Source organism: Diabrotica virgifera, chromosome 6, assembly GCF_917563875.1.
Source record: "Diabrotica virgifera virgifera chromosome 6, PGI_DIABVI_V3a".
Classification (NCBI taxonomy): Eukaryota; Metazoa; Arthropoda; class Insecta; order Coleoptera; family Chrysomelidae; genus Diabrotica; species Diabrotica virgifera.
The window spans coordinates 173,719,475-173,737,708 of NC_065448.1; the positions used below are offsets into that span (position 1 = coordinate 173,719,475).

At 32.9% G+C, this 18,234-nt stretch overlaps 1 protein-coding gene across 1 annotated transcript; it reads left to right on the forward strand.

The window, feature by feature from the left end:
* Positions 1-53: 53 nt before the first annotated feature.
* Positions 54-18,094, forward strand: LOC114333067 (zinc finger protein 664-like). Its single transcript, XM_028282893.2, has 2 exons — positions 54-427; positions 16,727-18,094. Exons 1-2 carry the CDS (start codon positions 202-204, stop codon positions 17,737-17,739), a joined length of 1,239 nt encoding a protein of 412 aa, XP_028138694.2. The 5' UTR covers positions 54-201; the 3' UTR covers positions 17,740-18,094.
* Positions 18,095-18,234: the final 140 nt, after the last annotated feature.

Genomic DNA, 18,234 nt, shown 5'->3' on the forward strand with positions numbered 1-18,234 from the left:
TGACACATGACTAAGAATTTGACATTTGACTAACCTCATTAATTTTGTAAACAAAAGGAGGGTTTCTCGTTTCTGCAAAAGCAAAATATAAATTCATTTATTTAATTTTAATACTTAAAAAAATTCTTTTGGGTGCTGTATTCTTTGGCTATACACTTATACACTCTACACTGTGACAGAGAGTAAAATTGATAAAAAAAAATGGAAGTTAAAGAGGCCAGCTGTAAAATAGAAATAGAAAATAATGAGATAAGAGATGTGTCTTTAGATATCTTTAAAACTGAGTTTGTGAAAGAACCCAAAGAAGAAAGTAACAATGATGCATGTGATTATTTAGAATCAACTGACAATCCTGTAAAAACCCAAATAAGACAAGATGAATATACAGTTATGTCCTTTGAAGCAGTACAACTAGAAGATAAAAAAAGTGAGTAGGTAGATAAAATAATTTAAGTATGTAATTTTTCCATCTTCTCAACTAAAAACTTGTAAATGTTGAATAAAAGGGTAGGCCTTAAAAGTGCCGCTTTTTTTTGGATTTTGTGGTCTAAAAAGTGAGAAAAAGTTCAAGTTTTCTTTGGGGGAACTAGTAAAAGTGCCCAAAAATCAAGAATACAGTAGAAACCCGATTATCCGTGCTCTACAGGACCGGATGTGGCATTGATAATTGAAAAGAACGGACACTCCAAACATATCTATATTTCTTATACAGTGATGAGCTCGCTAATAACCAGCAAAATAGCGCAAAAGATGAAAAATAATAATACATTGCGAAACAAAAAGAGATGAAACTAGTGGAGGTGGAAATGACTGTTATAAATGTATAAATTAACATTACATTACATAGTTTCCCACCTTTAGACGTCTGTGACAGGAGTATTTTATAAAGTTCTACTGTCACAGTGACAGTTGTCATACTCCTGTGATACGTCTAAAGGTGGGAAACTATGTCATGTGATGTTAATTACACTACGTTTTCATCCCCACTGGTTTTATCTCTTTTTGTTTGGCAATGTATTATGTTTTCCATCTCTTGCGCTATTTTGCCGGTTATTAGCGGGCTCATCACTGTATATGATACATATTGTACAGACATACATAATATTTGAACATAATGTACCTACTATCAGAAAATAACAGAAAAAATAAATCTCATAAGTTTAAACTAACTCATAGTTCAATCTTCTGATGTATTCTTCACAAGCTCAAAATATCAAAAAGATTAGGAGGTTCTCGTTGCTTAAGTCTAGCAGAATATTGGCAGATTCCCCAGCCACCTGATTAGTTACTCTTTTGATTGATACCGTCCCAAAATTTTCTTAGTTTTACTCTCATCATTGTGAGTCAGTTTGAAATGTTCTTTTATTTTCAAGTATCCATGAAAAATCTACACTTTCTTAGTTTACATTGGTCCAGAGATTATTACCTCCTCCAATTTTTTCTGCAGAAACCACTTAAAGTCTTACTTAATAGACTACGATAATAGTTAACAGCTTTTAAATTGTGCTCCTACAAAAAGTTAGTTTTTTTAGTCAATTCTATTTGGCAAATTGTGTACTGGATATCAATCCGTAGTGTTTTGTTCATACTATCCAGTGATTATAATTTTGATGCATGTTACTTATCGAAAAGTTGTGTTTTATGCATTTAAAGTTCCATTTTAAAATTCTTATATTTTTTCATATCAATTAGTGTATCTGAATATCAGTTTGTATACAACTTTTTGTTGTTCAAACTGGTCTATCGTTTTTGTCATTCATTAACTGTTTGGATTTAAAACCAGTGGTGTGCCTAAAATTTATTTCTGGTTTTATCAATATACGTTATCACCATGTTACCAGATGGAAAGTGTGCTAAATGCAATATTGATTGTGTCTTCAAGGAGAGCAAAAATGATACATTTGGTTTTCCATGTGATTTATGCAAAAAAATATATTGTAAAAAGTGCTCCAATTTATCAGCATCTGAAATAAGAGTAGTGGTAATGGTTTCACGGGTTTTACCATTCTATTATCTTAACTGCAGAGAAAATTTAATCAACATTCCTGACCTAATTAAGCGTGTAAGTGACTTAGAAGTTGAAATAATACATAACAATAGATCTGAATCCAATGGAAATTTAATTGCGTTAGAACAAAGAATTATTAAGATAGAGGATATTATTCTCTCTTCAAATGGAACTCAATTGCCCAATTCTCAAATGGAACTCAATTGCCCAGAAACAAGTGATGGGAAAATAAACACTAACATGCCAAACGGAAACAACATAATTGACATTTTGAGTGAAATGTAGGATCGTGCTATGAGATCCAATAACATCGTTATGTTTAATGTAGCTGAATCACAATCAAAGGATGTTAAAGAGCTCATAAATCATGATAACCTTATGATAACAGCTACTCTGCAAAAAATGTCTATTAACACAACAGACTTCAAATCAATACGTGTGGTAAAAAGGAGCCCCATACTGCTAAAGGTGATTTTTTCAGATAAGAAGTTTGTTGGTGAGTGTTAGAAACGCCAAAGATCTCTGGGTAATGATATTAGGATTAATGTAGATCTAACAATCCTGCAACAAAAAACACAGAGTAGTACAGAGTGAGCTGAAAACTAGAAGAGATAATGATGAGACAGATCTGGTTATTCGACAAATAAATGGGACTCATAAAATCATAAAAAAACCTAATACCCACTCTCACAATGGTAACCACAGACATCCCAATGGGGAAAATTCCAAAAGTGCATAGGATAGTGCTCCATTAATAGCATATGTTCATAATATGGGAGGATTACGAACAAGATTTTGGCAGTTAGAGATGTCACTATTAATAGGGGTAATTAATAATTACCCATATGATATTATAGTTATTATTGAATCATGGTTACCTAGATCCTCATTGGAATGCTACATAATTTACTGTGAATCTGTCAATACCATATACCAAGGACACGCAGATAGCAAGTTTATAATACTAGGTGACTATAATTCACCTGAGGCGATATGGTATATTGATGAACTGGGAGTTTGTGTGGATTGTCCTGATAACTCGAATGCATTGGTAGTTGCTGAATATTTTTCTTTTTATAATTTTTTTCAAAAAGTAATACATCCAAATGATAGGGGTAAATATTTAGATTTAAACATATCTGAAGTCAAAGTAGAAACAGCTGTAGACCTTCTAATGCCTTTACATAATAATCATATAGCTTACACATTTGATCTTTTATGTACTACTAAAATTAACCTAACATATGAAGAATACTATTTTGACTTCAGAGATGGTAATTATATAGCTATAAATGATTATTTGGCAGGTATTAATTGGGACAACTTATTATATGAATTAGATATTGAGTCTGCTTTACAAAAGTTTTATGAAACTCTACATGTTGTCTTTAATCAGTTTATTCCAAGAAAACTCATTAAAAGCTCTAACTTTCCAAAATGGTTTTCCCCATATTTAAACAATTTAATAATTGCAAAGAAAACTAGTCACAAAAAATGATACTTGATATTTTCTGACTTAAGATCTAAATGTAAAATACAAACTCAAAAATGTCAATCTAATTATATCAAAACTGTTGGTAACAACCTAAAAGATAATCCAGCACATTTCTGGAGATATATTAATGATAAAAAAAAATCAAACAATGTTCCAAATCACATGTACCTTGATAATAGGCTTGTGTAGTTCATGAACGAACTAGTTCAAAGATCCGGCTCCGATACGTGAACTATATGAACTAGTTCGCCAGATCTGGCTTAAACCGTTCACTCGCTCAGTGAGTCGATTACTTCTTGGAGCTTCGCGTTTCGTTCGTTCATCGGTCATCGGTCAGGAGCGGTTCAGTTCGAATCTTCGGAGTGGAGTTGAGGCGCGACGAACGAAATACGTGAGCTTAGGAGCTGAGCGGGTAGGAAGGAAGAGCCGGAAGAGCGTTAACGAAAGAAATGATTTTGCTATGATGAGATGAACTAATATTGACCATAGATAAGGGGGTGGGGTGATATTGACTTAGTGAACGATCAGTTGGCGTGGGTGAGGGCTGAATCTGTTGCGAAATCATTTAGTTGATCTTTTTAATTTCAAGTTTGTGGTGCCTTTATTTTCATATTATAATTTAGTTTACCTTCGGTGAGCTGATAACTGGTGATATATTTATGTAAGTAAAAATTATTTTTGTGTATAATTGAATCGGTCATTTCGAAAATAACACATGTCACAATATGTACATTTTTCAGGAAACGTAAAATCTTTCCCTTAGTTAGGTATTTTGAGGTAATACTTTTACACTTAAAAGTATTATGAGTTATGCTGGGGGCGTTATTAGACGTTACTGTGGCCCCAGCATTATAAAAGCATGTTTCTGAAAAACCAAAAAAGACTAAATTATTGTTATTTAGTTTTTTTGATAGTAAGTTTTAAATTTTGCGAAGTTATGTTGTTTTCGAAATAAATCATAATTTTTAATATTGATATGGATAACGACATAATATATGTTGTTTTCGAACTGACCGAAAAACATACCGACCTGCTCTACAATATTTTAAACAGTAACTTACGTTGTTTTCGCGCGGAATGGTTGATTCCAATCTTGAAATCATTATGGCGTCGAAAAGTCATTTTATCTCAAATATGGACTTTTCACGGTACACGTACAGACGGTATGCCGAATTTGGCGCCGAATTCCGACCGTTTCGCGCACGACGGCAGCTTCGAGGAACCCACACACTTGCCACTTGACTTGCAGAGATACATTCAGTACCGGCGCTAGGGTATAAGGCGCCTGCCTTCAAAACACTACATAGGCGCCCTTTGGTTTTTCTAATTAGTATTTTGTATAGCACTAGCAGAAGAAAAGCTCAGTTTGGCGCCCCCCAAACAGGGGCGCCCGCCAGCAGTGCATCCCTTACAAGCCCGTTATCGCCGGCCCTGCATTTTTACATGCATTTGTGAAATTCTGTACGTGTACTGTGGGACTTATGTTAATGTTGTTTTCAAAATGACAGATTCAATTGTAAGAAATTAATTGAATCTTTTTTATTTATAGATTCAAAAAAATACTATGAGTTCGAAAAGAAAGCACAGTGCTCTTTGGGACTATTTTACGGAGCAGGGAGATAAAAGAGCCAAATGCAATTACTGCTCTCAGTCAATTAGCATTGCTAATGGTTCAAATGGAAACTTAAGTCGCCATATGAAAAGCAAACATCCCCTTGTCTTAACATCAGTGGAACCATCTAAATCTGAACTGACACCTGAAATCCAAGTAAAGAATAGTGAAGATGTTTCTGACCACACATCACCTTCCTCAAGTACCATAGCAAGATCTCAAACCAGAATAACAAATTTTGTTCGAAAGCCTCCATCAATCCATAAAACAGAACAAATCGATAAACAAGTTATCAAAATGATCGCTAAAGGACATCATGCATTAAGAATGGTCGAAGAAACAGAAACAGAAGAGCTAATTAAAATGGTATCTCATTGTCCAAATTATCAATTACCGTCTAGGAAAAAATTATCTGAAAATTTGCTTGTAAAAACCCACCAGCAAATAGCCGAAGAATTACAAATAAAAATAAATAACGCACAAGCCGTGTGCCTTACTACTGATGCATGGACATCCCGTGCTAATGAAAGTTACATTGCTGTAACAGCTCATTATATTGATGAACACTCAAAGCTTTGTTCTTCTACGTTAGGCTGCATCCAATATAATGAAAGGCATAGTGCTGAAAACATGTTTAATTTCCTCAAAAACATAATGAAAGAATGGCAAATTTCTCATAAAATAGCTGCTGTTGTAAGTGATAATGCGCCAAATATATTATTAACTGTTAAAATGGGCAATTGGACATCGGTTGGGTGCTTTGCACATTCATTAAATTTGGTTGTTCAGAAATCAAAACGGACAATATCAGATACTCTTGCAAAGGTGAAATCCATTGTAGAGTATTTTAAAAGAAGCACTCAGGGACTACGTAAGTTACAAGATGCCCAAAGACAAATGAAGTTACCACTTCTAAAATTGAAGCAAGAGGTTTCAACTCGTTGGAATTCTTCATTTGAAATGTTAGATCGCATACTTAAAATAAAAGATGCTATTATCACAACTACAGCCCTTTTGCGGAACGACCTTTCCATGCAACAGGACGATTGGGACATTATAGAAGAGGTAATACCGCTTCTGCAGCCATTTTATGAAGTAACAACAGAACTTTGTTCCGAAAAAAATGTAACACTATCAATAGTTATTGTTTTTTTGTAAAATTATTAATAAATTTTTAGCAAAAACTTCTTCAGACAATCCAAAAGTAGACGCATTATTAGATGTTTTAAAAGAGGAAATGAGAAGTCGATTTCAAAATATAAAAAATAATGAAGTATATGCAGAGTGCACTATTTTGGATCCAAGGTTTAGAAATCGAGGTTTTACAAATGTCGAATCTTATGAGAAGGCATTACAGGGACTTCGAAATAAACTAGCTGTTGTATCATTGCCGGAAGTCAATCAAGAAAATGATCCAAACATTACAAACATAAATGTTACAGTAAGTGAAGACAGAAGCCAGCAGAAAAGCATTTGGGATGACTATGATGAAGAAACAATAAAAATCATTAGACCAGAAAATAAACAAATGGCTGGCATTATAGAGTTGGACAAATATTTAACCGAGGACTATCTAGATAGAAAGAATGATCCACTAGAATGGTGGGATCAGAGAAAAAAGATTTATCCAAATTTATATTCTTTAATTTTAAATCGATTTTGTGTCGTCGCAACTTCTGTGCCGTGTGAACGCATTTTTTCTGGCACAGGTCAAATATTAAATGACCGTAGAACTCTTTTAAAGTCTGCTAAAGTGTCGAAATTAATATTCTTACATACAAATATGTAAATAAATATCTTTTATAATGTACTAATTTTAGCTACTTTTTTACAAATAGTGTTAGAGTAGGTACTGGTTTTGTTTTTTAAATAAATACAATTTAATTTGTCCCTTATTCTCTTATTTATGAATTTTGACCACATCCTTAAAAAATAATAAATTTTTTTAATAAAATATTTGTACTGTTAATATGAATTAATATCGGTGTTATTAATAATAAACTTATTCACATACGATAAAACAATCTTACGTTTTGCTCATGTATAAATAAAGCTCTCATGCAACTCTTTGTACTAATGAACTAGTGAACTAAAAGAGCGACCTAGTTCACTTGTCACATTTGAACTAAACTGAGCGCTCTTTATGATGAACTATTATGCCCAAGCCTACTTGATAACCAAATGGCAAATAATGCCCAAAACATAGCTAACTTGTTTGCCAAACATTTTGCTAGTGTATATGATTCTTCCACATGCCGATCGATTGCCCAAAGCTGACTCATGTTCAAGAGCAGATATTTCTTTGTGTACTATTAAAATCTCTGATATTCATGATGGTATATGTCAACTTAGAAACTCTTTTTCAACAGGACCAGATAATATTCCAAATTATTTTTTGAAACGTTGTTCATTTACAATTTCCAAACCAATATCTACTGTTTAATTTATCTTTGCTTACATGTTCCTTCCCTGCTAGATGGAAAGAAAGCTATGTATCACCTATTTTTAAGGGTGGTGGCAAAAATAACGTAAAATATTATCGTAGTATCTCTAAGCAATCAGCAATACCAAAGTTATTCTATAAAATAGTATACAATCAACTATATTGGCAATGTAAAGAATTATTGTCTGTAATTCAACATGGGTTTGCAGCTGGAAAATCCACTATTACTAACTTGGCAGTGTATGAAATGGATTTTTTGGAGGAATTGGAGAGGAAGGAACAAGTAGACTCAGTCTACACTGACTTCTCCAAGGCCTTCGACAGAGTCAATTTTGACATTTTGCTTGCAAAACTCCTAAATTTAGGATTTACTAAGGAGGCCATAGAATGGATATCAAGTATTTTAAAGGATCGAAAACAAAGGGTGACACTATTTAATTTCCTATCTGAATCATTTGAGGTTTTATCAGGTGTCCCCAAGGAGGCCACTGTTCACCATTACTATTTAATCTCTTTTTAAATGATAGTTCTGATAATCTTGAATCATTAGTTTTATTTTTTGCAGATGACTTAAAGTTATATAGATGTATAAAATCTATAGCTGACATACTTATATTGCAAAAGGATATTGACAGGTTATGGGACTGGAGTATACAGAATAATCTTACATTAAATATCGATAAATGCTATTATATCAGTTTTTTTAGGGGGAATAAACAATATGACTCAAACTATCTTATGAATAGAAGAATCATCACAGAATGGTTCGCGGTAGAATAGAAATTAACATCGACAAAGAGAAAACTAAACTAATAAGAAAGAAACAAATGAAAGCATGGTCACAACCAAAAAATGAAACAGAGTTTGCAGATCATATAACTGTACATCTACAAAACACACCCCCTACAAATGATACAAATCAGCTAAAAAAATAATTATTAATACCATAGCAGAAGCTTAAAGGAAATGTTGTACAGTTAACAAGAGAGAGGAGAGAATCACTGCTAACACCAAACTAAAATGAAAGAAAGAAGAGAAATGCTAAAAGATAAGAATATAGAACAACAAAGCTTAAATAAAATTAAAAAAAAGAGATCGCTAAAGCTATTAGAAAGGACATATAAAAATGAGAAAATCTCGCAGACAATCGAGCATAACAAGAGCATGAAGATATTAAGAAGGAAATTGACGAACAGCAGAAAAGAAATTATCAGACTCAAGGGAAAAAATGGCAAACTAACATCCAATAGAGAGGAAATGCTAGAAATAGTGGAAGACTTCTATAAAACACTATATACAAATAAACTTCACTTAAACCCGACAGAACATACAGAACAAAAAATTATGAATCAAGGTTCAGAGGATATTCCCGAGATAACAACGGCTGAAATCTATCATGCTTTAAAGAAAATTAAAAATAACAAAGCACCAGGAGAGGATGGAGTAGTGGCAGACGCGCTAAAAATCGGAGGCTCTGCTCTCATCAGGGCAATCAAACACCTTTTCAATATATGCTTAGAAAACCAAGCCATACCAGCTGAATGGAATAATTCTATAACGCTCCTCATACATAAGAAAGGAGATGAAACAGACCTCGAAAACTATAGGCCAATTAGTCTTCTAAACCACCTGTATAAATTGTTTGCTCGAACAATCACTGCCAGAATTGAGAACAAGCTAGAAATATGCCAACCGAGAGAACAGGAAGGTTTCCGCCCTGGGTATGGTACAAATGACCATCTAACTTGCCTAAAGGTCCTAATCGAAAAAACTGTGGAGCACAACCGGCCGCTAGTTCTAGTATTTGTTGACTACAAAAAAGCCTTTGAAACTATCGAAATGGTAGCCATCTTAAGAGCTTTGAGAGATTGTAGAATCGACTACCGATATTCCAACATTATTCAACATATATATATATATATATATATATATATATATATATATATATATATATATATATATATATATATATATGCAAATGCCACAACAGCAATACTCTATACCCAAACTCAAAAAATAAAACTAAAAAGGGGAGTTAGACAAGGAGACATGTTACCAAAACTATTCAATGCCTTAATGCAGCATGCATTCCAGATGGTAGAATGGGAAAACAGAGGTTTGAATGTCGATGGCGAAAGGCTGAACCATCTACGATTTGCAGATGATATAGTTTTAATAACCGACGACTTAAAGGAAGCCCACGAAATGCTGCAAGAACTACGAGTTTCTCAAAAAGTAGGGTTGGAAATAAACTTTGGGAAAACTAAAATGATGACCAATTTAGTACCTAGCGGACCACTGACACTAGAAAACTGCCATATCGAAACAGTTCACAAATACATCTATCTGGGCCACGAAATACAAATAAGTAGAGACAACCAAACATGCGAATTATCTAGAATCTAGAAGAATAGCTTTAGGATGGGCAGCGTATGGCAAACTAAGAGACATGTTCAAGGAAAACATCCCAATAAAGCTAAAAAGAAAAGCATTTAACCAGTGCGTACTTCCGGTGCTTACTTATGGAGCTGAAACACTGACATTGACTAAAACATCAATGAGAAAATTACAAGTAGCACAACGAAAAATGATGCTTGGCCTAACTTTGAGAGACAGAATACGAAATGATGAGTTACGGCGAAGAACTTGAGTGGAAGACACCATAAAGCGCATTACAAAGTTGAAGTGGAAATGGTCAGGACACGTCGCAGGACAGATGGACAAGGAAGATCTTAGAGTGGCGGCCAAGGGCGGACAAACGAAGTCGTGGAAGACCACCTACCAGATGGACCGACGGTATTAAGAGAATAGCGACAAACTGGATTGCAGCTGCCCAGGACAGAGATGGGTGGAGACATCTTGAGGAGGTCTATGTCCGACAGTGGACAAATTTGGCTTTGTGATGATGATCTTATGAATAATGTTAACTTAAGATATAAAAATCAAGTTAGAGACGTGGGCATCACTTTTAATGAAAGCATTCATTTCAATGACTTTATTTCAGATTACATTGAAAGGTCTTAAACTTCTTGGATTTACATTAAGAAACTGTAGTGAGTTCCCAATTGATGTAACGAAAGTTGTGTATTGTTCTCTTGTACGCTCTCAACTGGAATATGGCACGCTAGTCTGGTCTCCTATGTATGACCAGTATATCAATTCCATTGAGAAAGTTCAGAATAAGTTTCTTAGGTATTGCGGTTACAAAATGGGAATTCCAGTTGTAAATATAGACAAAAAGTAATTTTAGACAGATTAAATCTAACAACACTCTATAACAAACGAATTCAGTTTGATTCTGTATTTATTTATAAATTATTAAATAATTTAATTCAATGTCCGGAACTTTTAAGTAAAATAAGCTTCAATATTCCACAGCATAATATATGTAGACTAAGATCTTTTGAACTTTTTCATATAAACTTTCATGCTACCAGTTATGCCTGCAATAATCCATTTGAAGATTTTTAAATAGTCACTGTGATGTAGATCCTTTTAATTTAAGTTTAAATCAATTTAAAACCACGATTTATAGTAAACTCTAGCCTTATTTTTAAGTATTGTATTTTAGAGTGTAGTTATAAGATAAATTATATTAAAAATATAATGTTATTATAATGCCGTAATGGGGTGATCCCGTGTATTTAATAAATAAAATAAATAATAAGTAAAATAAAAAGTCGATCCTTTAAATAATTTCCTTGCACATATGTTTTTAAAGAGGCAGACATAGATATGCAATTTTGTCGAATTTTGTATTATTTGCTTGCCAATTTCATAGATTGGTGATAATGACGCCACTTTCCAATCTGTCCAATTCTCTAATTTTATAGAGTTTATAATCTCTAATATTTGTTACACAGTGTGTATAGAGTTTTATGGCACAGATTCAAGCGATTTAGGTTGACGATATTTCGCTAAAACCTCAAAAATGCAATTTGAGTAATAGACCAAGCCCTGGAAGTAGGTACTTGAGTATGCAAAACCTGAGGACCGGTAACTTGATGAGAAAAAGTTTTATAATTGTTTATAAATAAAAATATATTTTGTGCCATAATGACTAAAAAACAATTGAAATATGTACTTCTATTACTACTTATATTACTATAATCGTGGCGTATATTGTCCACCACCGGAAACAACAAACAATAAACTGTAAATTACGATCTTCCCAGAACGCCGATTATAACGAAACAAAAACCAATTGTAAAGCACATTCCAGTGATAGGTTAGATAGACAAACAAGGTCAAAAATTAAATTTTTAAATATATTTGCAGTAGAATTCTTATATCTGGCGTACTAAATACGCCAGCGCCTGTACTTGAAAATTAAGTATCTCTGGCTCTGGCTTCATCTTTCTGCCGTGACCAAGGGGAATACGGAGGGGCTTCAATCTATGTGAAAGAGGGTGTGGTTTGGAAGGAACGTTCTAATATACATATGTTCTCAATCTGAGAAATATAATTTTGAAGTGAGTGCTGTTGAAATAGACTATTGCCTTTTTAATTGTGTTGTGTTGTGTATTTATCTGCCTGGACGTGGCTCTATTGATGTTTTTATGTCAAGACTGGATCTAATACTTGATGTGCTTATCTCCGAAGGTAAGGCTATAATATTAACAGGTGATTTTAATATAGATTTCAAATCAAATTCACTAAGTAAGCAGAACTTGGTAAATGTTTTAGATTCTTATGGCTTAACCGTAACTGTGAATGATTATACAAGAGTAACTGCAACTAGTAAAACTCAAATTGATTATATTGCTACAAACATAAATCACCAACAAAAAACAATGGTTGTGGAAGGTTTTATCTCTGATCATCGTGCGCAATTGTTCCAATGTAGCATTAACACAGACAATGATGCCTATATATTCATCCGTTCATATAGTGAAAGGAACATAAATCGTTTTGTTCAAACCCTTGAGTCAACAAATTGGTCAGAGGTATTTAATACAATTTCTACTGAGGATAAATCATTAGCTTTTTTTAAATACTATCCAAAATTACTTTCGGTCCCATTTTCCACTACTTAAATGTAAACCTAAAAAATGTACACGTTCGAATTGGTTTACGCAGGAACTGTACAATTTAAGGGATCAGCTAAAACTTTTAGAAACGATCTGTCAGCAAAATAGTAATCTTAGGAGAGTCCTTCATTTGGCAAAGAGAGAATATTCAATTAAATTAAAAGCAGCTAAAAGTAGTCACTTCATGAGATTGTTAAACGAATCATCAAATAAAATGAAATGTATTTGGCATTTAGTAAACTTAACAGTCGGGAAACAAAACAACTCAAAAGTACCTAGTGATAATAATAATAATTTAGCAGACAAATTTAACCACCATTTTGTTGAAATGGCTAAAATAGATGGGTTTACATCAGCATCAAAAAACCGTAATAGCTGTTCTATGTTTTTATATCCAACTAACACACAGGAAATAACTAGTATAGTCGGAAGTTTTAAATCCAAACACGGTTGTGGTTTTGATCAGATTTCCCCTAAGTTATTAAAACAATGGATATTTGGCGACGGATATTTTTAATGCCTCTTTTCAACAAGGAATATTTCCTAGTATGTTTAAACTGTCTATTGTAATCCCTTTATTCAAAAGTGGTGATAAAGATGACCTTAACAACTACCGTCCCATAAGTCTCTTATCTGTGTTTTCTAGTCCAGAGAAATAAGGTTTTTCTCGTGACACATCCCCCTCCAGGCCGAAACCAAATTTTTTGAGTAGTATGGACATCTATATTATTAACCTATATGTTTCCTGCAGCCGATTTTGATGATATACATAGTTATAAACAAATGAAGATCGAAAAACGGTAAATTATCGCTTTTTTCGTCTATTACCAAAAAGTTAAGCACTTTAAACAAATTTAAGAGTAAGAAACTCATAAATCGTATAAAAAACATCAATATGGCATTCGCTGAATATGTCCAACCTTATTGGTTGCTTAGAAAATTGCAAAATAAATCATAAATATTGAGTTTTTATAAATATTCGTAACTTAGGTAAAAATTAACTTAGAATCTTCTTATTACACGGAATGCCGAGACTTCTTGTACTTAAATTATATTTTATATTTCAAAGCAATTGGTCAAATAGTTTAAAAGTTATTTAATTTATTTTTCCCAAATTCATTTTTTTTTGCAACACTATAAGTCAGAAAATTATGAGGTTACAATAATACTTCTGACAGTTTATGAAAGAAGAACATTTATACTATTACCTTAATTAAAAATAAATGACAAAAAATAATTTTAAACAGTGTAAAATTATTTTGCAAAAACATGTCCATTCTTTGCTTACTTATAAACAATTAGAATAACTTTTTAACCGTTACCCGTAGAAAAATTATTTTTTCATATTTAGAAAGACTGAATTTTTATACACATTTAGAAAGAAAAACAACTTTTGTTCTAGGACATTTAGGGACAAAGTTAGCCCCCCCATTTTTTTAATTCACATGTTTTTGCAAAATTATTTTGCAATATCTATAATTATTTTTTGTCATTTTTTTTAAATTAAATTAATACTGTAAATTTTCTTCTTTCATAAACTATCCAAAATATTACTGTAACTTCATCATTTTCTGACTTACAGTGTTGCAAAAAAAATTAATTTTGGATAAACAAATTAAATAACTTTTAAACTATTTGACCAATTGCTTTGGCATTTAGGGTATAATTTAAGCACCATAAGTCTCAGCATTCCATGTAATAAGAAGGTTCTAAGTTAATTTTTACATAAGTTATGAATATTTATAAAAACTCAAAATTTATGATTTATTTGGCAATTTTCTAAGTAACCAATAAGGATAGACATATTCAGCGAACGCCATATTGAAGTTTTTTATACGGTTTATGAGTTTATTACTCTCAAATTTGTTTAAAATACTTAACTTTTTGGTTATAGACGAAAAAAGCGAAAATTTACCGTTTTTTGATCTTCATTTGTTTATAACTATGTATATCATCAAAATCGGCTGCAGGAAACATATAGGTTATTATTATAGATGACCATATTACTCGAAAAATTTGGTTTTAGCCTGGAGGGGGATGTGTCACCAACACGATATTTTTTTTCCTTATTTCTCTGAACTATTCAAAGATAATTGAAACTCTGGTTTATACTAGAATGAACGCATTCCTAAAAAAGCATAGTGTCTTGCATAATTTTCAACATGGTTTTACATCTTCTAAGTCTACAACTACAGCTCTTGCAAATTTCGTCAGCTTAGTGTTGGATGCTTTGGACAGACGAGAGAAGGCATGTGGTTTATTTCTCGATTTGTCCAAGGCTTTTGATACTTTGGATCATAATTTGTTGCTAATAAAACTTGAGGGGATTGGTATTCGTGGTGTAGTTCTAAAATGGTTTACTTCCTACCTAGAAAGTAGAAGACAAAAAGTAAAGATAACATCTAATTTACTTGTAAACGAGTCAAACACATTGGATATCCATTATGGTGTCCCTCAGGGTAGTGTATTGGGTCCTCTACTTTTTATAGTATATATTAATGATATAGCTTTGGTAACTAATTCACTGAGTGGAGTTGACATCATCAGTTATGCGGATGATACCAACATTCTAGTTACGGCAACATCCGATCAAAAGTTGCAAAATAAAACTACACAGATACTATCCACCATCAACAGTTATTTCTTATCCAACAAACTAGTTTTGAATGAAGAGAAATAAAAGTATATGATTTTCACGTCAAATAATTTATTAAACCATCAAGCCACTATACAAGCAGCAATAGATAAAACAGACTGCACGAAGTTGCTGGGGGTCCTGTTAGACAGTAATTGTAAATGGTCAAACCACATTTCTAATTTGAAATCCAGATTAAGTAGCGCATGTTATGCATTGAGAATTCTTTCACGTCTCTTTAAGACATCAATATTAAAAACAGTATACTTTGCCCATTTTTACTCAATAGCCAAATATGGCATTGAAGTCTGGGGTTGTACCTCTGAATTAGAGCAGATATTCGTACTTCAGAAAAGAGCTATTAGGATAATGTATAAAATGAAATTTAGAGATTCTTGTAGAGGCATCTTTAGACAAAACAATATTCTTACAATTCCTGGTCTGTATATATTTTCGTGTATAATGTATTTACATTGTAAAATTTATGAATTCAATAAATTTCAATTTAACCATGTTTATTCAACAAGATTCAGAGACAATCACTTTATGCTTCCACAACATCGTTCTGTTTTGTTGGAAGGTATCACACATTATGCAGCCATAAGTTTCTTTAACAAATTGCCAATAGATATACGAATGAATTTACATCAGCCAAACTTTCGGAGGTGTGTACATCAATACATTTGTGAGCTAGAGCCGTATTCTAAAAATAACTTTTAAGTATGTTTTGTCGTATTTATTAATTTATATACTTTTAAGATGTATGTCTGTAACTTTGACTTGTCTCATACATGTACTTTGTATAATGTCGCATGTGATGAATAAATTTGACTTGACTGACTTGACTATCTAGTATCGGTATTACAGAGTAATGGGGATTGGGGAAATAGATGGAGATGCATGCAGTAGAATTAGGGTTGGATGGATGAAGTGGAAGGAAGCGAGTGGTGCGTTGTGTGACAGAAAAATTCCAATGAAGCTGAAGAGCAAATTCTATAAAACAGCCATAAGACCAGCAATGATGTACTGAACTGAATGTTGGGCAATTAAAAAGAAAGAGGATGAATGAGTGGAGTGACAAAAAATAATATAACTAAGAATGAGTATATTAGGGGTCTAGGGTATGAGTGATATAATTAAGATATGTTTAGGGGTGGCTCCAACTGATACTGGGATACGTTTAGGCAGGACATGCTGGTAAAGGGGATTGATATTGATATGATCCAAGATCGAAACTTATGGACAAATGCAATTAGGGAAGCCAATCTCTTATAGGAATAAAGATAAAGAGAATGATAATGACGACATAGTAACCCGAAATTCAAAATAGTAAACACAAAAACTAAATTTGGTTAAAAAAATACTGCTTAATCGAGCAAATATCTGAATTTCCAGATCGAACTGTAGCGTTGGTTTACTGTTGCTACTTTTTATTCTTGTTTTGTAGTTTCTACATTATTTGTTTTACTTGCAGTAAAAATTATGGATTTGTTTATATTTTAGGTTTTCTGCAGAGGGAGATTAGAATGGAAACTATGAAGACAGCATCTGATTATTCATGCTATGAGGAATATGTGAGTCGACAACCTGAAGAAACAACCTTAAACAAACCTCGGATTGAACAAGGACCTTACAACTGTGATGTTTGTTTTATGCACTTTACTAAAGCGCGATATTTGCAAGTACATTTGAAAACACACACTGAGAAAAAACCTCACGAGTGTGAAATTTGTCTGAAGCAATTTTCTCAGCAAAGCTATTTGAAAAAGCATTTGAAAAGGCATTTGATAATGAACACTGGGAAAAAGCCTTACAAGTGTGAAATTTGTTTAAAACAGTTTAGTGTAGCAGGTAATTTGAAAAACCATCTAAAATTACATACTGGGAGAAAATCTTATAAGTGCGAAATTTGTCTTAAGCAGTATTCTGAGCAAGGTAACTTGAACAGGCATATGAAAATACACACAGGGGAAAAACTTCACGAGTGTGAAATCTGTTTCAAGCAATTTACTGTAGAAAATCATCTGAAAATACATTTAAGAACACACACTGGGGAAAAACCTTATAAGTGTGAAATTTGTCTTAAGCAGTTTAGTGTAGGAAATAATTTGAAACAGCATTTGCGGATACACTCTGGAGAAAAACCATACAAGTGTGAAATTTGTTTTAAGCAGTTTACTATAAAAAGTACTTTGAAAATGCATTTGAGAATGCATACTGGAGAGAAACCTTATAAGTGCGAAATTTGTCTCTTGCAGTTTTCTCACCAAGGCCATTTGAAGACCCACTTACAGATACACACTGGGGAGAAACCTTATGAATGTGAAGTTTGTTTAAAGCGGTTTACTGTAGCATATTCTTTGAAAATGCATTGGAGAACTCATACTGGGGAAAAACCTTACAAGTGTGAAATTTGCCTCTTGCAGTTTGCTCAGCTAAGCCATTTCAAAACGCATGTAAAAATACACACTGGAGACAAATCTTATAAGTGTGAAATTGGTTTCGAGCAGATTTAGTCCCAGTTATAGTGAAGCGGTGAGCGCCGAGGAGAGCGTTAAGAGTCGCGTTGATAGAGGTTGTAACGAAGCGGTAAGTAATTTATAGTGAAGCGTCGAGGATCGCGGCGAGAAGAGCGCGAAACGTTTAAAAATTATGTTTCACTGAACATAATTTAATGTTTATACTGTAAAATGAACAATAAAGTTAATATCAAAATTAAGATTGTACTTAGATAGGGGAGATATGCCTGAGACGGCATATTTTTTTTTAAATGTTTTGTAATCGATAATCGATAGAGTTAGACATGTAATAAAAATCAAAATCAGTGCTAGGAACATTTACATAAATATAACATTATTTTTTAACAAGGTACATATTATAGTTTTTTTCTGAAAAAATAAATTTTAAAGTATTACATGTGCCATCTCACCCATATACATGTGGGTAAGATAGCATACCCTTGAAATAAAGGCACCAATCTCAACATAAGTCACAAATATTTTTTTTGTAGT